The sequence below is a fragment of the Anneissia japonica genome, unplaced genomic scaffold, assembly GCF_011630105.1.
Source record: "Anneissia japonica isolate Jap-2015-1 unplaced genomic scaffold, ASM1163010v1 scaffold287834_len5846547_cov211, whole genome shotgun sequence".
Classification (NCBI taxonomy): Eukaryota; Metazoa; Echinodermata; class Crinoidea; order Comatulida; family Comatulidae; genus Anneissia; species Anneissia japonica.
Window position 1 is genome coordinate 893,076 of NW_022704992.1, and position 19,876 is coordinate 912,951.

General features: G+C 32.3%; 2 protein-coding genes across 3 annotated transcripts; one reads left to right on the plus strand and one right to left on the minus strand.

The window, feature by feature from the left end:
* Positions 1 to 2: 2 nt before the first annotated feature.
* Positions 3 to 2,311, minus strand: LOC117105062. The gene is made up of 3 exons (XM_033246075.1): positions 2,193 to 2,311; positions 779 to 1,433; positions 3 to 394 (listed from the first exon to the last, which is right to left on the minus strand). Exons 2-3 carry the CDS (start codon positions 1,425 to 1,427, stop codon positions 93 to 95), a joined length of 951 nt encoding a protein of 316 aa, XP_033101966.1. The 5' UTR covers positions 1,428 to 1,433; positions 2,193 to 2,311; the 3' UTR covers positions 3 to 92.
* On the plus strand, positions 1,542 to 19,876 carry LOC117105063 (NF-kappa-B inhibitor-interacting Ras-like protein 1). 2 transcript variants are annotated; one of them, XM_033246077.1, is made up of 8 exons: positions 1,542 to 1,747; positions 2,848 to 2,999; positions 4,240 to 4,338; positions 4,826 to 4,876; positions 5,283 to 5,381; positions 5,658 to 5,754; positions 10,538 to 10,624; positions 15,435 to 19,876. In XM_033246077.1, the coding sequence occupies exons 2-8, from the start codon at positions 2,910 to 2,912 to the stop codon at positions 15,485 to 15,487; spliced, it is 576 nt and encodes a 191-aa protein (XP_033101968.1). In that variant the 5' UTR covers positions 1,542 to 1,747; positions 2,848 to 2,909; the 3' UTR covers positions 15,488 to 19,876. The 2 variants fall into 2 exon arrangements, with proteins under 2 accessions (XP_033101968.1, XP_033101967.1); XM_033246076.1 differs by lacking the exon at positions 1,542 to 1,747 and adding an exon at positions 2,344 to 2,499.

Below are 19,876 nucleotides of genomic sequence, written 5' to 3' on the forward strand. Positions count from 1 at the left end.
ACTGTTCATGATCTCTCTTTATTGCTTTAGTTAAATTTCATAATATATCTGCAATATTTTATTATTTTATAATTTATTTTGTAGACATTGTCTTATCCAACATTTGAGTCAACAATTGCAAACAATTTATGTGTTGGGATATTGTGGTCTGTCTTGGTGTACATCCTTACTGTCTCATTAATCTGTTCAAATCGGAGATCATTAGTAAGTAGTCTGATAAATGAAGGATTGTCCAGAGGTGCCGTGATATATAGGGTCTCATCCGGAACAGCTGATATCAAAGCTAAAGTTAACACTTGGGCTACAGCGGTATTGAGAGCATAAAGCGGGCCAATGCGATGACATTTTGCTTCCTGTAGCGGTCGTAGTACACCATATCCCATATTATTTCCATCTGGAAAAAAAATAAAAGTGATGAGTTACTATGATGAAATTCATACTGTCTGCAAGTTGTTAAATAAATATTACATTAGTTGGGTGTTCTTGGTGTTATCCTGATGCGTAAAATGAGATTTGCAAACCTGGAATGAAATCATTTTTCTCCTCTGATTTTCATTTGAAAGAAGTGCATTATTATGTTACTGATCAGAGCTAACAGTTTACAACATAATAAATATATATAGCATAATACTGCATGTCAAGTTGAGGGGCTTTGATAAATTATTCCTTCCCTCACTTTTCTTTCCACTTGCCAATAATGTTCATGTTTTTATCCATCAGGAATTACAACATATTTGGATTTTGGTTGTGTACCATACACATTATAACATTCCCTTACTTTCTGTAACCAGTAAACTTGTTCCCTGTCTATCAGTTTTAGTCCAATTCATAACAAATCGTCGTCTTTCAACACCAAACACTTCCGTATCATATTCCACAACTCTTCCCATAGGTCCGTCTGGAATTGACTGTATGGATGGGTTATGACCCAATTCAGGAAAAAAGGGGGTTTTGTCTGCTTTGAAGCATCCATTGTGCCATGCTGTGATAAATCCTAACTTTTGAAATTGCTCCACTTCCTCCGGTTGAAGTTCAATGCCAAGCCATCGCTCTTTCAGATGCTCTAACGCAACATCCAGTAGTTCCTTATCGAAACCCTGCCCTTGCTTCTCCTCCGCAACATGACGGAATCCTATATAACCAAACGAATCATTGTACCGTATCCCTCCTATTGTAGCAATGACCTCCCCAGAGTCTGTCAGTGACATGTAGTACCCTGATGGATCCAATCTATGAAACATTTTTAAATCTGAAGTCTTAACTCTACTGCCCTCTAGTGCTAAACTGTTGGCTAGAATGCCTGCTTCTCCTTCATGGATTTTCCTTGTTTTCACTGTTCCAACCTCTGAGCAAAGTTTCCTTTGGAATTGGCGACAGCTTCCTCGAATGGTAGTCAGAAATTTCATTGACAAACGGCCACTCGACATTTTTCTCTGGGAAAAAAATAATGAAATACTATGTCAACTTTGGCTTTTATGCTAATGGCAGCATATTATCACAGTATGACTAAAGAGGCACCAGAATATAAAAGCTTTTCATATCCATTTATTAGGTCATAAAATGAACAATCAGTATCCAGTAGTGATGTTGTTAGTCTGTGAGTGAGATACCTGGATAAACTGAAGTAAACAAGGATATTGTTCATTCACACAGGGCGTACAGGTGAACTACTGTAAGGCGATTCCATTATTATCCTTTTATCGAGGCAATTTTCAAAGGGAACATTGGCATTTATCAGATTATCCAGGTAAGTATTTACGAAAGACTGCCTGACACTTATTTCCATTTCATTTTCTTATATTATATTGTTATTGCAAAGCCAGTAGGAAAGTTCCAAAGACATGATGTGACATGCACCTCGTTTTCCATGTTATGTGCAGTTTGTTGCAAATTACATTGTGCAGTTTTGAAACTAAGAGGGTGGCACTATCAAGGCTGGCAGTGCCTGGAGACCTTAGAGGAACCTAGTACTACTGTATTTTCTAGGCTAGGCCTAGTGCCTTGCTAGCCGTGGCGCAGGATAAGGAGCATAGCATAGGGTTAGGGGCCTACTAGCTAGGCCAACACCGGCCCAGCCACTCAACCAGAAGCATAATATGATGAATATAAATATTGTTTTGATAAAAATGTCAAATTATGATGTTAATTATTTCGTCTGCTTCCATACAAGGCTTATTCCTACACTAACTTACGATATTGAAAAGAAAATATTATGCAAAACCACCACGTTTCGTACACCGCGCAACATGTAAACCATACAGCTCCAATATAAAAATGTATGAAGTAAATTATATTCTAATCGTTCCAGACCGCATTGATTTCGATTTTACTCATAGTCAATAACTGGTAAACAGGAAGTTAGAGAAACTGGAAAGTAAACATTAACGTTTCAGTTGTCCTTCTTTATCTTTAATAATATGATACGTTTATATTGAAAATGACTAATGTATGAGCAATACCTTTACAAATAATTTGTCTATATTAATTTAAAGGTGTTTGGTAAGTATGTCAATATCGCAATATATCATTTAAATCGCTGTCGTAAGAACCAAATGCTGAATAATACAGCTAGGCCTACAGCTAGCTACATCAGTAGCAGTACTAGTAGTAGTACAAGTAGTCGAAAGCCTCATTTGTGAGACAATATCGACGCCAGCCAACTGGCATATTACTTAGATTGGTAATGGTAACCCTACGCTAATCCTACCTTCCATCCTTGTAATTTTATGAGGATTTTTAATGTGGGTGCTGGGGTATTTTTTGTGCGTGGCTCAATTCCCCGGCCACTTGAAAATCAAAATTTGCATCGTACTAAAGGAACTGAAAACAATAATTTTTATTTTGCAGTGATTCATTATTATTGGCTGCAGTTGTAGTGGGTAGTATGTGTGTTGTTTGAAAGTTAGGACATGGGGAAGACATGCAAGATTGTAGTGTGTGGAGGTGCATCTGTTGGCAAGACCTCCCTACTTCAGCAAGCTCTGTATGGCAAAGTAGAGGTTTGTAAAAACTAGTGACAATTTTATTCTGTTCTTGATTTTTTAAATTCAAACATTGATCAAGGGAAAATATATTAAGATTTTAAAAATGTGATTTTAAACATGAAAATGCAATATAAAAAGTTTGCAAGTACCATTCATAATTATCAATGTTGTTTATTTCATCATCATCCTCCTAAGTCATCAATTTATCAAGTACTGTATAATAAGATACAATAAGTCATTTTTGCAATTGTAAAGGTGTAACAAATTGTCCCTCTACATGATGACCATGTTTACATATAAAAGAAATTTGTAACTTAATTATTTGATATCAAATTCAGTAATATTGTGGAGCTAAAATAATAATAGTTATATAATAATATAATTATGTAATTTATTATGATGTGGAATGACAGAAGGTGATAATAAATTTTAAAACAGTTAAAGATATCTGCAAAATAATTATCTATTCTTCTTCTTTAAAATGCTCTGTGTTAACTAGTGAATTATTGTGGGATTTAATTTGTAATCAATTTTTGTAATATATTAGATTCTATGCCAAATTTTGCTATTGTTTGATTGATTTTTTTTGTGTGTTAATGTAAGACTTTTTATACCTTGTTTGGTGAACCTACCTACTACACTGTACATTCACCAATAAAAGTGCATTTTTTATTTTTTCCTCCATCTGGATGTTTTTGGCAAAACTATTATTTATTATATAAATCTCACATGACCAAAGGATTGAACAAAATGTAATACTGCCCTCTATGTTTGATTAAAATTTTTTTCTTCAAGTATTTGAACAAGGACTTTTTAGCTTGGTACTGGTAATTGTAGTGCTCTACTTGTAGATATTTTGACATCTATGAACATTTAAGTTGGCATTTTGAGACTGCATATTGTAAAAAGAGTAAAAAAAAAAAGAATAAAAAAAAGTAAAAGAGTACAATGACAAAACCTGGACTATGAAAAACTTAGTGTTATTTTGCACATTTTATAGATAATTAACATAGATCGAATACTTTGTTTTTATTTCATAATTTTTAAAACAGTATATCATTTTCACAACTCTGTATTTATATATTTATTTTATTTGCATTTACCATTTTTATAATTTTAGGTGCTATGCAATTTCAATACTTTGTCTTTTGAAACTTTATTTATTTTTAATATTTAATATGATAATATGAAAAATATTAAGACACTGCTATTTATGAATATTCTATCAATTATTAGATGTGACCTTATTTTTCAGACTCCACCATTTCAGACAATTGAAGATATTCATGTTGCAGTCATTGACACGGACAGAGGTGTAAAAGAGAAAGTTCGTTTTTACGACACTAAAGGTTTGGTGAGTTAATGATACAAAATACAGTAATGTGCTAATTTTATAGAAACTTAGATAAATGTAAAATGCAACTTTATATTTATCATATGCGGTATGTATCATATCATTTATGTCACCAAATATAAAAACAGTTTTTCACTCACATAAGGGAGGCTGAATTATTAGCTGCTAGCCATATGGCTATGTGGCTATGAACAATATACAACAATACATTGATTTGAGTATTTTGTTGTACCAGCAACTCATCAGAAACTGTGAGAAAGTTTGATTGGTTCAAGTGATTGTTGTGTGACAGTGTAGTAGAAGTACTGTACAGGTGGAGGTAAGATAGAGGGCGCAATTGAGAGATGTGCTAAATAGAAATTGCATTGTTAAGTAAATGCTTTTGTGGTGTTAAAAGTTTCTGTAAATCTTTTAATAAACTTGGAACTTGATACACGATTACTGTAGTTTGATAAAAAATTAACTTATTTATTTGCTTGTTTTTCAGAATCCCTCAACAAATCAAGAATTACCAAAGCACTATATATCAATGGCAGATGTAAGCCAAATTTTACACCAATATCATCAATCAAACATTAACTTAAAAAAAATGAAATGAGAATTATTTTGTTTTGAGGTCATTTGCAACAGTTTGACTGAATTTTTTATTATCATAATTGATGTTAAGAATGATGTTTGTCCTACCTGACGTGTTATCGTTTCCCAAATACGGAAGTGAAGTGATTCAGGTTTGAATCGAACCCACAGCCTCCAAATAACGAGCCTAGTGTCTTAACCACTTGACTACCGAGCTTGTGCTTAGTGGCTAGTGTTGTATCCAATTCCCAAGTAGCAGCAGTTCTGCTTACTGTACAACTTTTCCATAAATAAATTGATATTTTATTGCTAACAATTTATATAAATGTTATTTTATTGTTCAATGTTTGGCTTTTTTGTTCTTGTAGGGGTTTATTTTGGTATTTAGTCTTGGCAACCTTGATTCATTCCATCAGATTGAGCAGCTGAGGAAGAGTATCAGTAAAACTCGAGATTTTAAAGATAAGGTTGGTTAACAAAAACAAACTACTTAATTTATTAATTCTTTGTGAATGCCATTTTTTAAAAAGATTTTAACGTCACCTATCTTAAAGCACTGTAAATAATATATTATTTTAATCATTATTATTATTATTAATATTGGATGATAAAAGCATGATGGGTAAAAAGAATCATGTAAGATTCTGATGGTATACGACAGGGAAATAATTATAAGCCTAATAGAAGATTTATTCATAAAACTTGTTATTTTTATTACTATTACTTTTTACTCTAATTCTTAGGTGTGCATGGTAGCGCTTGGCAATAAGTCGGACTTGGTTGAAGAAAGACAAGTTAGTGCTGAATCTGTAAAAGCATGGGAAAAGAAACAAAAAAATGGTAAAAGAAATATATATGTATGATTGTTTACTTTTTTATGGTTCATCGATCACCATTACGACTGAAAGATACTGCTTAATGGTCAGCTTTCTTTTGCAAGTCACTGTTTAGTTTGGGGAAAAAATGGTTGCTACTATGATTGACATCTAGTTTACATGCCCACCAGTTACTGACCTGCCAATCAGAATGGTGACTAGATTTGCATATTTGAACTTGCCTCCTTAAAGTAATTTTGCACACTGAACGTTCAGCATACTAAAAGAAAAATAACAACTACTTTACAAAAAAATAATTATTTAAATTTTTATGCAACAATATGATATGATGAGGATGACCATGATGATGATGAAAGGATGAAGAGGATGATGATGATTAAGATGATGATGATGAAGATGGTAATGATGATGAAATAATGAATAGGATAATGATGATGATGATGATGATGCTAATGAAAGGATGAAGGTGATAATGATGATGAAATAATGAAGAGGATGATGATGAAGGGATGAAGTGGATGATGATGATGATGAAAGGATGATGAAAGAAAGAAAAAGATGACGATGATGAAAGGATGAAGAGGAGGATAAGGCGGAGGAAGAGGAAGAGAATGATGATGAGAGTGATTGTGATTGTGGTTGTGGTAATGATAATGATGTTGGATATAAGATCATGAAGATAATGATGATGAAAGTAAAGATCATGAAGATAAAACTAATAGAGTTAGAGATAAAATGGGCAATTTTAAGTTTTTCTGACATGAGAACATATTATGTCCAAAAAATTACCCTGGATAATGTGAGTTATGGCCTACAGAGGGTGCTTGGCTAGAGAACCCACCCTTCCCCACTGACATTCCCACTGCTCTGGTCGTTGGATCTATATTTAAGTTGAAGTTTCTCTTTATTGTCACAAAAGGTTTATGGTATATGAAATTCTTTTTCCACACAAAAAAATAACAGTTACTTATTAATATTTTATTTAATAATAATAATTAGTACTCTCAGCATATATCTGATAGGTTTGTTTCAAAATTTTCTTATATAATTGTTGTTTGTATTTCAAGATGATTTGATTTTCAGCACTAAGAAAAAATGCATAGAAGGAAAAAAATATATGTGTCCATGCTCCACCCCCCTTCAAAGAGATTTTAAAAGTGTGCTTATCGCAAAAAAAAAATCTAATCTTAGAAGCTATACTATCCGATAATCCTTTAGTTTGTTAAACAGTCAAAGTTTATTTTGCAAATCCTCTCTCGAGGTTCATAAACTTGACCAAGGAATTCCCAGGCTACAAAGTTTTAAAACCGCAGCCAACATATCCCCCAACTATGGAGGTTCAAAACCGGGCCAGGAGAATCCCCAGCTGTGTATAATGCAAGCTAATTAGGAGTTAAATCAGTGGATGTTTAGGGTCTTAACAAGCATATATTGACCTTCTACTTACATGACAAAGTTAAGCTGCCTTCTTCAAAATTACCTCTGTCAGAACATATCAGCATATCACGGTCTGATTGGATATTGAAGCTGTCGTCTAATTGTCAATCATATGGAATGCTGGTGACAGATAATCTAACGTTTGGGTAAGCTCATGCGGAACTCTCCTAGTTAACAAATACTGGCTCCCAATGTGTAGCCGTCAGTCCATGTTTTTTCATCGCTAATCCGCAATTCAAGTTTTGTCACCAGTCATGACATGCTTTGAAATATCTTTCTGCCAAGCAAAAAATCCAATTTGTTCGGAGATCTTGAAAAATTTCCTGCTTTGTAGGGAAACAGACGAAGGTGCTCTTAAGGTTTGTCTGCTATTTTGAACAAAAATAGATTGAAATTGGTGAAACATTTAAAATGTGCTGCATCATCTGTCTGATAATTGATACAGTAAATTGATGAAAACTTTTTTTTCATGGCTTTTAAAGATATGTCACAGTCTGTTTTAAAATCTTAAAATATATGAAATAAAAACATTGAATTGCTTAAAAGGATCTTATAAGTTATCAGCTTGAAATGTAAAACAAAGTGAAACAATTAGTTTTTTTGCTGATTTGCATAATTTTGTAGAGATCAGTACCTCCACTCCCACTAGATCTTATCAGATAATAATATGATATAAAATTTTATACCATGCATTTTGCCCAAGTATACAAGCCCTGCTTACTTGTCTGCCCTCCACCTTTCACTAAATGAAATTTGCTGAGCAAATAAATTACCTCATATTACCTTATTTTCCCAGTCAGCTCCCCTTCAGTTAATTCTCCAGGCCCCCATACTCCCCATTAGCCACATGACACATACTTTACATACTGTAGTGGCAGCGTCAGAGAAGGTGAATTTCCCCCATCGGACAGGCCCAGACCAAGAGATTCCAAGTTAGACAAATTTCTGCAGATTCCCCCCCCCACCATATGACAACACAACAAGGTCGTTGGACCAAAAGTAATTATTTGCCTATCCAGATAATGTTATTTGGGCCTAAACCATATGAAGATTTTTATTTCTGGACCGTGAACGAAGCTGTAGGTGGCCACTTGTTTCAGACCTCTTTGTCGGACATCCCATAATTGACAAATTTTTTGAGCCACTTTAAATCTATGTATTTTACATGTACACATAAAATAATTTTCAGTTTACCATCCACTAAATGTGTCACATAATGAAAATTACTGAGCTGGTAATTCATTGAGATTTGAACCAAAATGGGCACTGTGGTAGTAGATTTGTTGTAGCATCTGGTCATTCTTCTCTCATGTAGCACATCATGATGCGTCACCTCAACATTATGTCAAATCATTGTCCTGTGTTGCCTTTATCATCGCATTCTACCTTTTGGTCTTGTTGATAATCTTGCACATTATGGTTTTATTATCTCCACATTCTTATCCTACTCCCTGAGGTAAATTCCCAGTCTGCAACACCCATTTACACCCTAGAAATGTTAAGACATGTCAGGCTGGGTTGATTCAGTACTTGCCATGTATGCCTAGAATTGTTGGAACATAATTTGACAAGTCCCAGGGAAATTAAGATGGCACAGGTTTCAGTGAAATGTTCAACAATTGAAATGATGAGTTTATATCCTATTGTAAATATTTTATATTCGAATGGTTGGTTTGTCTTTGAATGTAAGTTAAGCCACAGCCCAAATATTTCACCCACAATTTGGCCAAGCAATCATACATGGGGGTTGTAAACACCTTTTGTTTCATAACATTTAATGCCAGGCTCTGGTGGAACTTTATTTGCTATGTTATACAACTGATTTTAGACACAGAAGTATAGCTGGCGGGAAATGGGTGGTTACGCCTTGTTTTTCAGCACCCAGGTATTGGTATTGCGCCCCTTCCCTCCACTGGTGCCACCACTATGCTAGAACCAAATTTTCTCAGATCAGGAAATTTGGTCTTAAAACTGGAGGTCCAGTGTACACATATGACTTGTATGTATTTTAAAGAACCCATTGCATCTTTCATAAGAGTAGGGTGTTACCCCAATGCCCTGTTTCAGCCTGTGACGTTGTGGAATGATGTGAATATGAACAAACTAAGCAGTCTACAGCTGCTACAAGAGTCATGAACCACACCCATAAGCAATTTAGCTTAAAACTTTTCTCCCAAAGCCAGATTTACCAGCATTATTTGTTAGAATACCAACAGACCACGAGTAGAAATAACAAATAGGGCCTATTTGATATGAAAACCGTTCAGTTTCAAAGCAGAAGAAACTGTGATTCAGTCTTTATGTCACTTTGACTTGTTGTTTGTGTACTTAGGCAAGGCACTGTATTCCAAACATTTACCAAAACACCCATGAAACATTTTCTAGAATCAGTTAAAAGCTCAACTTTTCCAAGAGCAATATTGAACAACCACCTTAGAATAATATTTGAATTTGGTGATAAATACATGTTACTGATTGTTACTAATTTGACATTCACCACAAGACGTTAGTTAGTACTTGGAGGTTCAAATACCAGTGCCATACCATTATGCAATACTTCCTCAAGAAGTTGAGTGTGTATTTCATAGGCATTTGTTCTAATAGTGTGAAGTAAATAGAGGCCTTAATTTGATGTATTATATAAAGCAGTCAAAAATTTATTTTACTGATTAAAGAAATATTGTTAAAATTATCAGAACATGTGTTAAGATTAACCCACCATTTTTAGCTCATTATTAGTAACCAAATTTGATTTCAATTTAAATGTCATTTTTTGTGTCATTTTTGCATTGTCATTTGCCTTGTTTCTTTTTACACACTGTCAAATTTCTCCTGAATATAATTATGTTAAATGCCAACTCATGTGAGTGCTCAACACATGCAAATAAATGATGCGTTCAAACAGATACAGGCGATCTATCTCAACAATCATTTTATGTTTGTAAAGCCTTTATCATGTTTAATATCTTTTCTAGGATCTCACTGTTTTTAATTATATGGATTATTGAACTCATATGTTTGTCTCTCCATGGCAGTATCTCTATAATACCTTCTTATATTTTATATAAACTATTAACTACCAGTAATTGCTACTCTGTTTTTTTAGTTTTATATATTTTCATACATTTTATGTTCCATTACCATAGTATTATGTAAAATTATGATATTTAGTTATGTCTTTGATAAAATTCCAGAAAACCTCTTTCTAAATCCTTGTTTTTAGTTTGATAGTTTTTCAGATTGTTTGTTGTTTAATTCGCATAGACGTATGCAGGATGGTAATGTGCAGTAGTAAAACAGAAACATATTGAACTAATTAAACAAGTTTTTTTTTTACATTTACCTTTAAGTGCGGACCTACGAAGTTTCATCGACTGACCGGAATAGTTTAGCCGAACCACTCATCTACCTGACATCTAGGTTAACGCAACCTCCAGGTAAGAATTTATCCAAGTAATGCCACCGCTATCATCCTAATCTCATGACTCAACACTACTTCCTGTCTGCCATATATTTTTCATGCCTATTTTTGTACTTTTATACTGATTATAACTGCAGATTTTATCTAAAATATTTATTTATATTGCTAGTGGCAAGCAGGTTTAAATTATATATTTTTTTAATTATTTAGGTTAGTATTATAGTACAGTATACATTTATGTATTTACTAGACTCATCTTTTTTAAGTAAACAACAGCACTATTCTATTTTTAAAATTCAACTAAATGAAAATAATTTTTCATGATTTTTAAATTAGTATTAAGACATTAAAAAAATCAAATAATAAAAATTACAGATGTTATGTAAACATTATTATATTATAATATAGGATATAAAAATTATATAATGTATAACAACACTATATAATATAATAATAATTATATAATATAATGTTATAAAAAATCTATGTAAAGTAGTTGTTGATAGAAACATGTCAATTTACATTCGAAAGATAAACAGGATGAGTAAAGCTAGTTTCTATTTGCTGTTCACGTCACATGTCAAATTTGACAGTCAGAAAACGACCAGGAAACAAATCTCAAATCTACATAATCTTCTTTGAAATCTGCCGTTACGAACCCAAAAAAGTCTCGTCGCGGATCAAAATGTTAAATTGACCTATATTCCATGATTAGCAATCACCCAATGCCTTTTAAGTAGCGGATATGATTCGGCGTGTCGGGACCTACGAACTTGTCAATCGTGTTCCCAGAATGCTTTACAAAGTAAACATTACTTAATCGCGGTAAAGCCATGCTGAGAATTGTCGTCCGCTGCAGCATTTTAGATAGTGTACATATTTTCCCCTGGAGGTATGAATTGCTCAAATCAGCGGGTATTGCAAAGCAATAGTGTTAATGCCTATGTTTTCCGTATTGATGTAATTTGTATGATTTTAAATTCTATTTCAAATTTGTTCTAATCCTGCTGGGCCAAACAGATTTGGTAATTATCGTATTGTTTCTGTTTTAGACTTTCTTTAAAAAAAATTTACATTACAAGATAAATATTCTGACCCATTTTCTCTATAATATCCCTAATTATTCTTATTTGAAATCAACTTTAAAGGATTGTCGTGTAGTTAGTTTTTTTTTCATTAAAAAGGCACGAAAATAAGAAACAGATTATGTGAATACAATTGTTATTAATTATTGTATATTACCTTTATATTTTTAGAAGATTTTAGTGATATAAATAATATTTTAGTCATCTTTTTTCGTGTAAATATCTGTTGAAAATAATTATGGTTTTGAAATATCATAAAATATTGTTATTTTTTGGAGATAATAGAGAAAATATAATTTGTCTGTTTGCAGTCATCAACAAGGTTTTAACTAAGTTTCCTTGTGTTTGTAAAGATTACCAAATGCTACTTTATTTTTTTTTTTAAATTATACCTAAAACTGTCAAGTAAAGTAGAAAGTGCCAAGATAAGAATTTCACAAATAAAAGTTGTGTTCACAAAATCAAAGGATTGGATTTCTAATTCCAAAAAAGATTGTTCAATAAGGCCCTCTGGGGGACCCCTGGGGTGCCCCCTGGTTATTAGGCGACAAGAAAATATCATGAATACGTAGATAAGCCTGATTTGAGTGTGTTTACCTCTGGCTTAGAATGTAGGACGTTAAATCTTAAGCAAGTACATGTCTACAGGAACGGCACAAGTGTCTAACACCCGCAGATAAAAAAAATGATTGACTTTGGATGGTGTGTAATGTACTCCACCCATATTTCAACACACCAACACCAACAAACTACTTGAGGAACTGTTTTAATACATTTGTCAACACAAAATGTTTGAGTAACGCATACTTAAATGTTTCAAGATCCAAATGCACAAAACTCAACAAAAGATTACAGTATTTATATATACCATTATTGGAATAGCTGCTTTATGATAGCCTATAGTTTCCTGTTTGCTGAAGACAACCAATCTCGGCTACACCATAGACGGTTGCTGTTTATTTTGTTGTCATCGTTGATGTTTTTGTTATTATTAATAGTTATGTTATTATTATTATTGTTACACAATAACTATTATTATTATTGAAGAACTTTTTATTATTATTTATTATTATTATTGTTATTATTATTAAATATTATTGTTATTGTTATATATTGAAGATTATTATTATCTGGGAAAAAATAAGCATAAACATTTTACACTGTAATTGGACATGGAGAAAAGATTCAAACTTTGTTTTACTATTACGAGTTGAATGGCTGCTTGATTCTCAATAATTTGATTAAAGTTGATAAGTCTATTTCTTCAGGGAAAAGCATGAAATAATTAGGCATATTGAAGTTGAATTTGTAGCAATAATCAAATTTGAAATTAATATCAATACTTCTATCCTAAAGGAAAGTGGTAAATCAAAAATGTAGGTCTATATACACTTAATAATTGGAGTTCAACGTGAAGTACAGAAAAAAAAGTCCCCATTTCCACATTCCTTTTTTTTCAGTTTTGTGTCTCTTTCAAACAAGTATTCTTAAACATGGATAAAATTAATAAAAAATGTAAATAGCAGGTGGAAATATTTAATTGTCATAACAGGGTGGAAATACTCCATCCCCACCCTGTGGGTGTACCAATTGATAAACTTCCATTAGTATAGTCACGATCATTGTTATAAGTTGAAAAAAATATTCTATTTATAATAATGTTTTTTTAATTCAACATTTTTAATGAGTTTTCCAGATTGTGTTTTTAGAAGAAAAAACAATTCTAAGTGATTTCTAAGATCAAAGTGTCACTGTACTATGAATTTTGTTCGCTTTAAGATGTCTGAGTTTGATTGACAGCTGTCTTAGAAATCATTGGCTCCTCCCACTTACCATCAAGGAGTTGCCCTTGAAAAGTTTTCAAAAAGTTTACTTATAGATAAAAAGCAGACATTTTGATTCCATTTTCCTACAAAAGGCTTCCAGATAATTTTAGTAGAGTTTACAATAACAAAGCTCTGTCTACTCTATGAAGTTTTATGTCACAAATACTTGTGATTTGCCCATGAGTGTGATACGACATAATCATGCCCATATACTGTATGGGAAAATCACACAAATTTGTCGCATAAAATTTTATACTGTCAACCGATCTTACCCTTCATTTTTTAAGTTCCCACAATCGTTCTACTGATTATCTTTAGATAAAGTACTAATGTAGGATATTCAAATATGAAGAACACTCAACTCATAGCATTTTATGCATTTGGTGAATTAGGTGTTTTTTTCAGTTGATTTAAAAAAAAAAAGTGGATAAAAATGAAATATAATTTAGGAATATTTTATTTTCGAATGGCGCCATATATGTTAAACGATTGATTGATTGATTGATTGGTTGAGTTTATTTTGCTTAAAGGTCTTAGAGGTTGTATATGTCTAGATTTTTATTTCAAGTACTGCCTGTGCTTTATGTACCATCACAAAGTTGCACTCTGGCCAGAAACATTAACAAAGTAATTTGCAGCTCCTTGACTTTAGAATAATTTTCAATAAATTTTCACTCTAATGCAGTGCCCTCAAGTTGTGTCTGCTGTGATTTGCTATAGTGGATGTAAACATGAAGTTTTTGTGTTTGAGAACATAGACTGGGTAGCTTTTACACCTTAAATTATTAATGAGCAGCTCAGTGATATTATATTTCATATAATTATTTGAGTTAGCAATTACATACAATATGTCTCTTTGTTATACTGCATCATGTGTAGCATATTCTCCCCAGGTTACATAAATAGGCTAATTGGTTGTTTATTCAGTTGGTTTTTTTTTATGTGTGATTATTATGTGATTGCATTTTCATACCTAGACTCAATGTGAACTACTTTTCGGCATGTCCATGTGTGTTCATTCAATGTGTAAAGCATATTAAATCATGTCATACAAGTAATAATTGATTATCATAGTAGGTGGTATGTCTGACTAAATTTTTATAATTTAAAAATTTAAAAATTGAATTAGACATCCGTGTGATCGTTGCACTTGTGTGGCATAGCCGCGTGATTGTAGCACTCATGGGAACTATTGTGGGTATTGGCTGATATGTATTGTAATTGAATACTAATGATATAGGATGTAATAATTGTAACACTTAAATTAGATTAAAGTACTTGTTTCTCTGATAAAATCCCAGTGTTCGCTAAAGATATGCTTTTTTTTCGTAGTCTCAATATTCGGAATTTATAAATTAATAATATAGACAGTTAAATGAAGGATATATTTCGCTAGGGATACTATGCCTCATTATTAAGTTATAATATATTAATATGTACACTTGCCAAAATTATTTTCTGCTGGGAAAACACCAGCACTAGCATGTGTATTGCATTCTGTACAGTATTTGTATTTGTATTGCTTTACTTTTCCTTAAAGATTTGGTCACGAATATGCTACAAGATTCTGTCTGTCAGATTAACAGATAGTGTGTGGTCAGAGAATGCTTTTCCAGATATTTGATCAAACAAATCCTTGCTGTGCCTTTATTATATTCTGTTGAAATTAAGGCAGAGTTTGGTCAATCACATGTTTGTTTAGTTTTACCAATAACAAAATCTAATATTGCTTTATATAATACACCACCTATTGTTTTTGATCCAAATTTCATCTTTTTACAAAAACAGACAAACAAGAAAACAAGTCACAAATGACCTAACAAAGTCATCTAGTCACCGATCATTTTTGATGTATGTTTTGTTTTATATTATGATTGTTGGTATTATTAACATTTTTCTCTCTCTGTCTCTCCAGCAAAGTCATCATTTCTCAGTGGTGGGAAAAAAAGCAAATCTGTGGAGCCATAGTAAGACATTTGGGGTGAAATTCTGTTGAAATATTCATGCAAGGTCCTACCAATAAAGAAAGAAAGATACTCTTTATTTTATATAGCTACTGGACGAATAAGTTTACCAATCAACTTCGGCTAAAACGTTATCATGGAAAAGCAAATAAAGAATATACATGTCTACATCAACCAATTGAAAGAAGACAAATTATTGGAGAGTTAAAGAAATAAGGAATCTAGGTTCAATAAGCGTATGTTAGACACCATGACAGGCAATCCATGTGTCTGAGGTAACACGTCACAATTTGGAATTATAGAATTTCCTTCAACAATGGCTGTACACTCTTTACTCTGAGATTCGTTTGTAAAAATCTAATTAGTGGGTAAGAGTTTGTTGACCTATGTTATTATATTAATTTCATCATCTTGTGATTCGCACTAAGACCTATCAATCAATCAGTCATATTTCTGATTGACAGTAACGCAAAGAGAAAGTACCGTTATAGCTTACCAAATCACGCAACAGGGAAAAGCATTCTAAACACATACCCTTACATGGCCTCTATCAACATATGGGGAAAAAATCGGGGGAAAGGAAGGCGAAGAAATGTTTAGAGGAGTGTAGAGAGTGACAGAGTTGAGAGAGCAGCCGGAAAGAGAGAAGGATAGAGTGGTAAGAGCAGCCGAGAAAATAGAGAGGGGACGAGAAGCCAACAAGAGAGTGTTTGCAAGGCTTGTGTATGCACACAATGTTATCTATGTTTTCACAATTTTATCTATGTTTTAACTCCTTTGACATAGTTTCACTCATGTATTGATTTTGATACTTAGAAGCATTTGGTTATCAAATGTCTACTGGTACAGAAGATGGTTCTGATAGGGAACGTATCATTACTGTAAGGTCTGTAGATGGTCTAGTTTAACCATAGAGATATTATTTCTAATAATAGGTCTGTAATTCAACATTTCAGCCCCTTGAAACAGGTAGAAGATGTAGTGGAAAAGATAAAGTTCGTCGGCAAAGCTGTTTTTTCTTAAAAAGTATACTGGTTTAGAGTTTAGAGGAACAAACAGGGAAATTAGAGGAACAAACATGGAAGGATGTGACATACAATTTTGAAATTTAATGAACTTTGAACCTTGTATGTGTTGCCCCTGTCCCCTTTCAGTCAGGATAGTGGAAATATTGGAGTATAATATTAAGTTTATCCATAAATATATTTTAATATGCTAGGCATTTAAGTTGCTGAAAATTATATCATAGGTTTAATATTGCTGTTCAGAAATTTAATAAGGTAGGGAAAGGAAAGTGATTATAATATATATATTTATAGCACAGATGCACCTCATGCTTTACCAAAGAACTTAAAAACAACAACAAAAAATTAATGCTTAGGTACAACTACATTCCAGAGTATTTCCGAACTTTTGTATCTAATACATCAGCAATTTATTTATATGACCAGAGAAATTACAGTATGTACCTTAACGGTCTTGCCCAGATATTTAGAAAAGATGTAGCAAATCTCATTTAAGACTTTTTGTTATCTTGTGAATCTCATTTAAGACCTAAGGATTTGAGTTTAGAGTATACAAACAGACACTAATGAAAAATTAGTGCACTTTGGGGATAGGAAAATAACATTGGGAGTTACAGTTATGACATCCCGATTGAGTCATAAAAATAATTATCAGGTCGTGATTTGGTGGTGATGATGGCGTAATTTGGTTCTTGGTTTTGGTATGGCCATGGAGGAAATATATTAAGACTATGATGCCTTTTTCCACTACTATTTTCACTTGACTCTCATTAATAACATTATAAGCAATACAATAAAAATATGACAGCTTGATGTTATAATACATTTGTTATTTTACTTGTTTCATGATGTAATGCATTATTTAGTACCAGTGGCATAACAAAGAGGGCTGTAGCCCCTGGCTAAGGCTTCTGTGGGCTGGGGTTGGGTAGGGAGTGTGTTATTGGGCCAAGTCTCCACGTGCTTATGAAGTTTTAATGGTGTATTTTGATTTTGTATGCGGTATGCTCTTGAGGGGCCATGCTTGGACGATTTGAGGCACATGTACTTAGTCCACAAATATTCCAGGGCCCTTATGGTTTGGATTCCCTAGCTTTTGCCAGTGACAATTCATTGGTGTTACGCTACTGATTAGTAATTTGAAGATAAATTAATTTGAAAGAGTATAACTTAAATAGTAACAATTTATGATATAAGTTAAGCAATTGTTAAGATATTGTAATATTTAAAAGTACCTCGTAGTAAACAATTGAAAATATAATCTTTGCATCTTAGATTTTTTTTTTAATTGAGTTTAATGAAATTATTTATCTATTATCTTACTGTATTGTTTATGATATACAATCTATATTATCTTCAGTCAGCTGGAATCTGACTTTTTAGTGTATAAATTGAAGAGGTCCTTATTAATCGAGGATGCTCTTATATAGAGCAGGTTTGTGGCGTAAACGTGCCTGAATTTTAATAATGAGATAATGATAATTGAGAATGCTTTAAGCATCTTTGTTTTGATATATGATTATGTTGTATTTAGGAAAAGTTAATAACAACACAAGTTTATAGTTTGTAGTTTTATCAGTAATATTATAATATGAAATTTAAAATATGAGAATTGGTTTAGCAAGAGTATCAGAATTTTAGATAAAATGTATTTCAAAGTTTTATCTCAATATTAACAAAAGTAGAAATCTCCGACCAATCTGCATTCCAGACATTGAATTCCCTCCAGCTGCATAGTTGCTATGGCAATAGTTAGCGTGTAGTGTATGTATATAAAAATATATAATTCATTCGTGCCTGATAACAATTTTTCTAATTGTTGATGATATATTTTCTACATTTTCCACACATTTTTGCACTGATATGTGATGCTAGTCTAACTTGTATTTCTCAATTTGTGATGTTTGTTGAAGTTGGAAATCTTACATGCCATATTATTTTAAATTCTACAATGGTGGTGTTCATGCTTGTTCAGGTAATAGTTGTGTATTAAATTAAGTTATACGCATTGCACAACCAATCGCAAAATGGATAAGCCGAATTACAAATTTTCAACAAAGTATGCATGAAGTTTGTTTCAACACTTAAAATAGTGATAAAAGAATACCACTGTATTTTTCTCATAATTGAAATTTAATAGCAATTAAAAATATCAGTCAAATGAGGTGAAATGAATTATTGCTGCCCTCATTCTCTTATATAATCACATTTAGATCAGTGATTACACTTGATTGTGAAGAGTATAAAATAATGTATTGGTATAATGTTATTATGTTTTATGTATTTGAAGAGAAAATTTGATTATGATATTTTGAATATTCCTCTGTCTGTCATATCAACCTGTTTTCGAATTGAGTTGTCAAAATATGTTACAAATGCGGAGTTTAGTAGTTTCAAGATTTGAACTTAAACCATCAGTGTCTCAGTGAGGTGATTCCCAACATCAACCATCAATTGCTTGTCATCAAAATAAGACAACAATTATTTTGAATTACAATATATGGAGTTTTTTAATTAAAAATTGGTCATCATCACAAAACTTTCTGTGTATACATTTTTATAAAGCTGCATTTACTAATTTTATGTGGTGATTGGAGATAATTGTTTCCGGCTGATCATTCCCACAATATCTCCATGTTAATAAGAATCGACCTATTGCCTCCTTTCCATAATGTGTTTCGAAGTGGTAATTTTACCCATTTATTGTTGAAAAGACAAGCTAAACCAGTCACTCGTTGCAAATTTTGGAAATCTATTTTATTGCAATAAACTAAACTTTAGATATATACACATCGTGCTATGCTGTTTTCTTCCCCATTTTCAATGTTAAAACAACGATTTTTAACAATTTAATGATGGTTTCTAAGAAATGCCCGAAGTCATAGGCCTAAACTTTGAAGGCTGATTTCTCAAATATTGTACTTTAAACAGCTGTATGTTTAAACTCGTATAACTTCATAACAAATTGTTGGATTTAAATGATTCTTTTACCATTTTATAGCTCTCATTTTACTGTGCAACAACTGTATTAATAACTAAAAATCAATTTTTGCGGCGAGTGACTTTAGTGTTTTGACAAATACATCAACTGAAATGAAGGTTTGAAAATGCCTAATGCATTCCATCACGTCTTTTTGGTAAACAATAAGATCAAAATAATAACCCAGCAATATCATAAACCTGTAATTATGAGAGTATGTAGATTTTTAGATTTTATAATATTTTAATTAACAATTAAGCTTTAATTAATTATTGCAATCACCAGTACTTTTGAATGGTTTTGTTTTCACTTGCCCAAGATTTAATTGAATAGTAGAAAAATAGTGCACTTACATGAAATAAGTAATAAAGAAAATTGTAACTAACAA

Excerpts from the sequence above, each read along its gene's own strand:
- LOC117105062 (XM_033246075.1), bottom strand. The coding sequence starts at position 1,427 with ATGTCGAGTGGCCGTTTGTCAATGAAATTTCTGACTACCATTCGAGGA. Across the intron at positions 395-778 it reads AAGTTTACTGGTTACAGAAA|ATGGAAATAATATGGGATAT; the intron begins GTAAGGGAATGT and ends TTTTTTTTCCAG.
- LOC117105063 (XM_033246077.1), top strand. The coding sequence starts at position 2,910 with ATGGGGAAGACATGCAAGATTGTAGTGTGTGGAGGTGCATCTGTTGGC. Across the intron at positions 5,382-5,657 it reads CTCGAGATTTTAAAGATAAG|GTGTGCATGGTAGCGCTTGG; the intron begins GTTGGTTAACAA and ends TCTAATTCTTAG. Across the intron at positions 10,625-15,434 it reads TAGGTTAACGCAACCTCCAG|CAAAGTCATCATTTCTCAGT; the intron begins GTAAGAATTTAT and ends CTGTCTCTCCAG.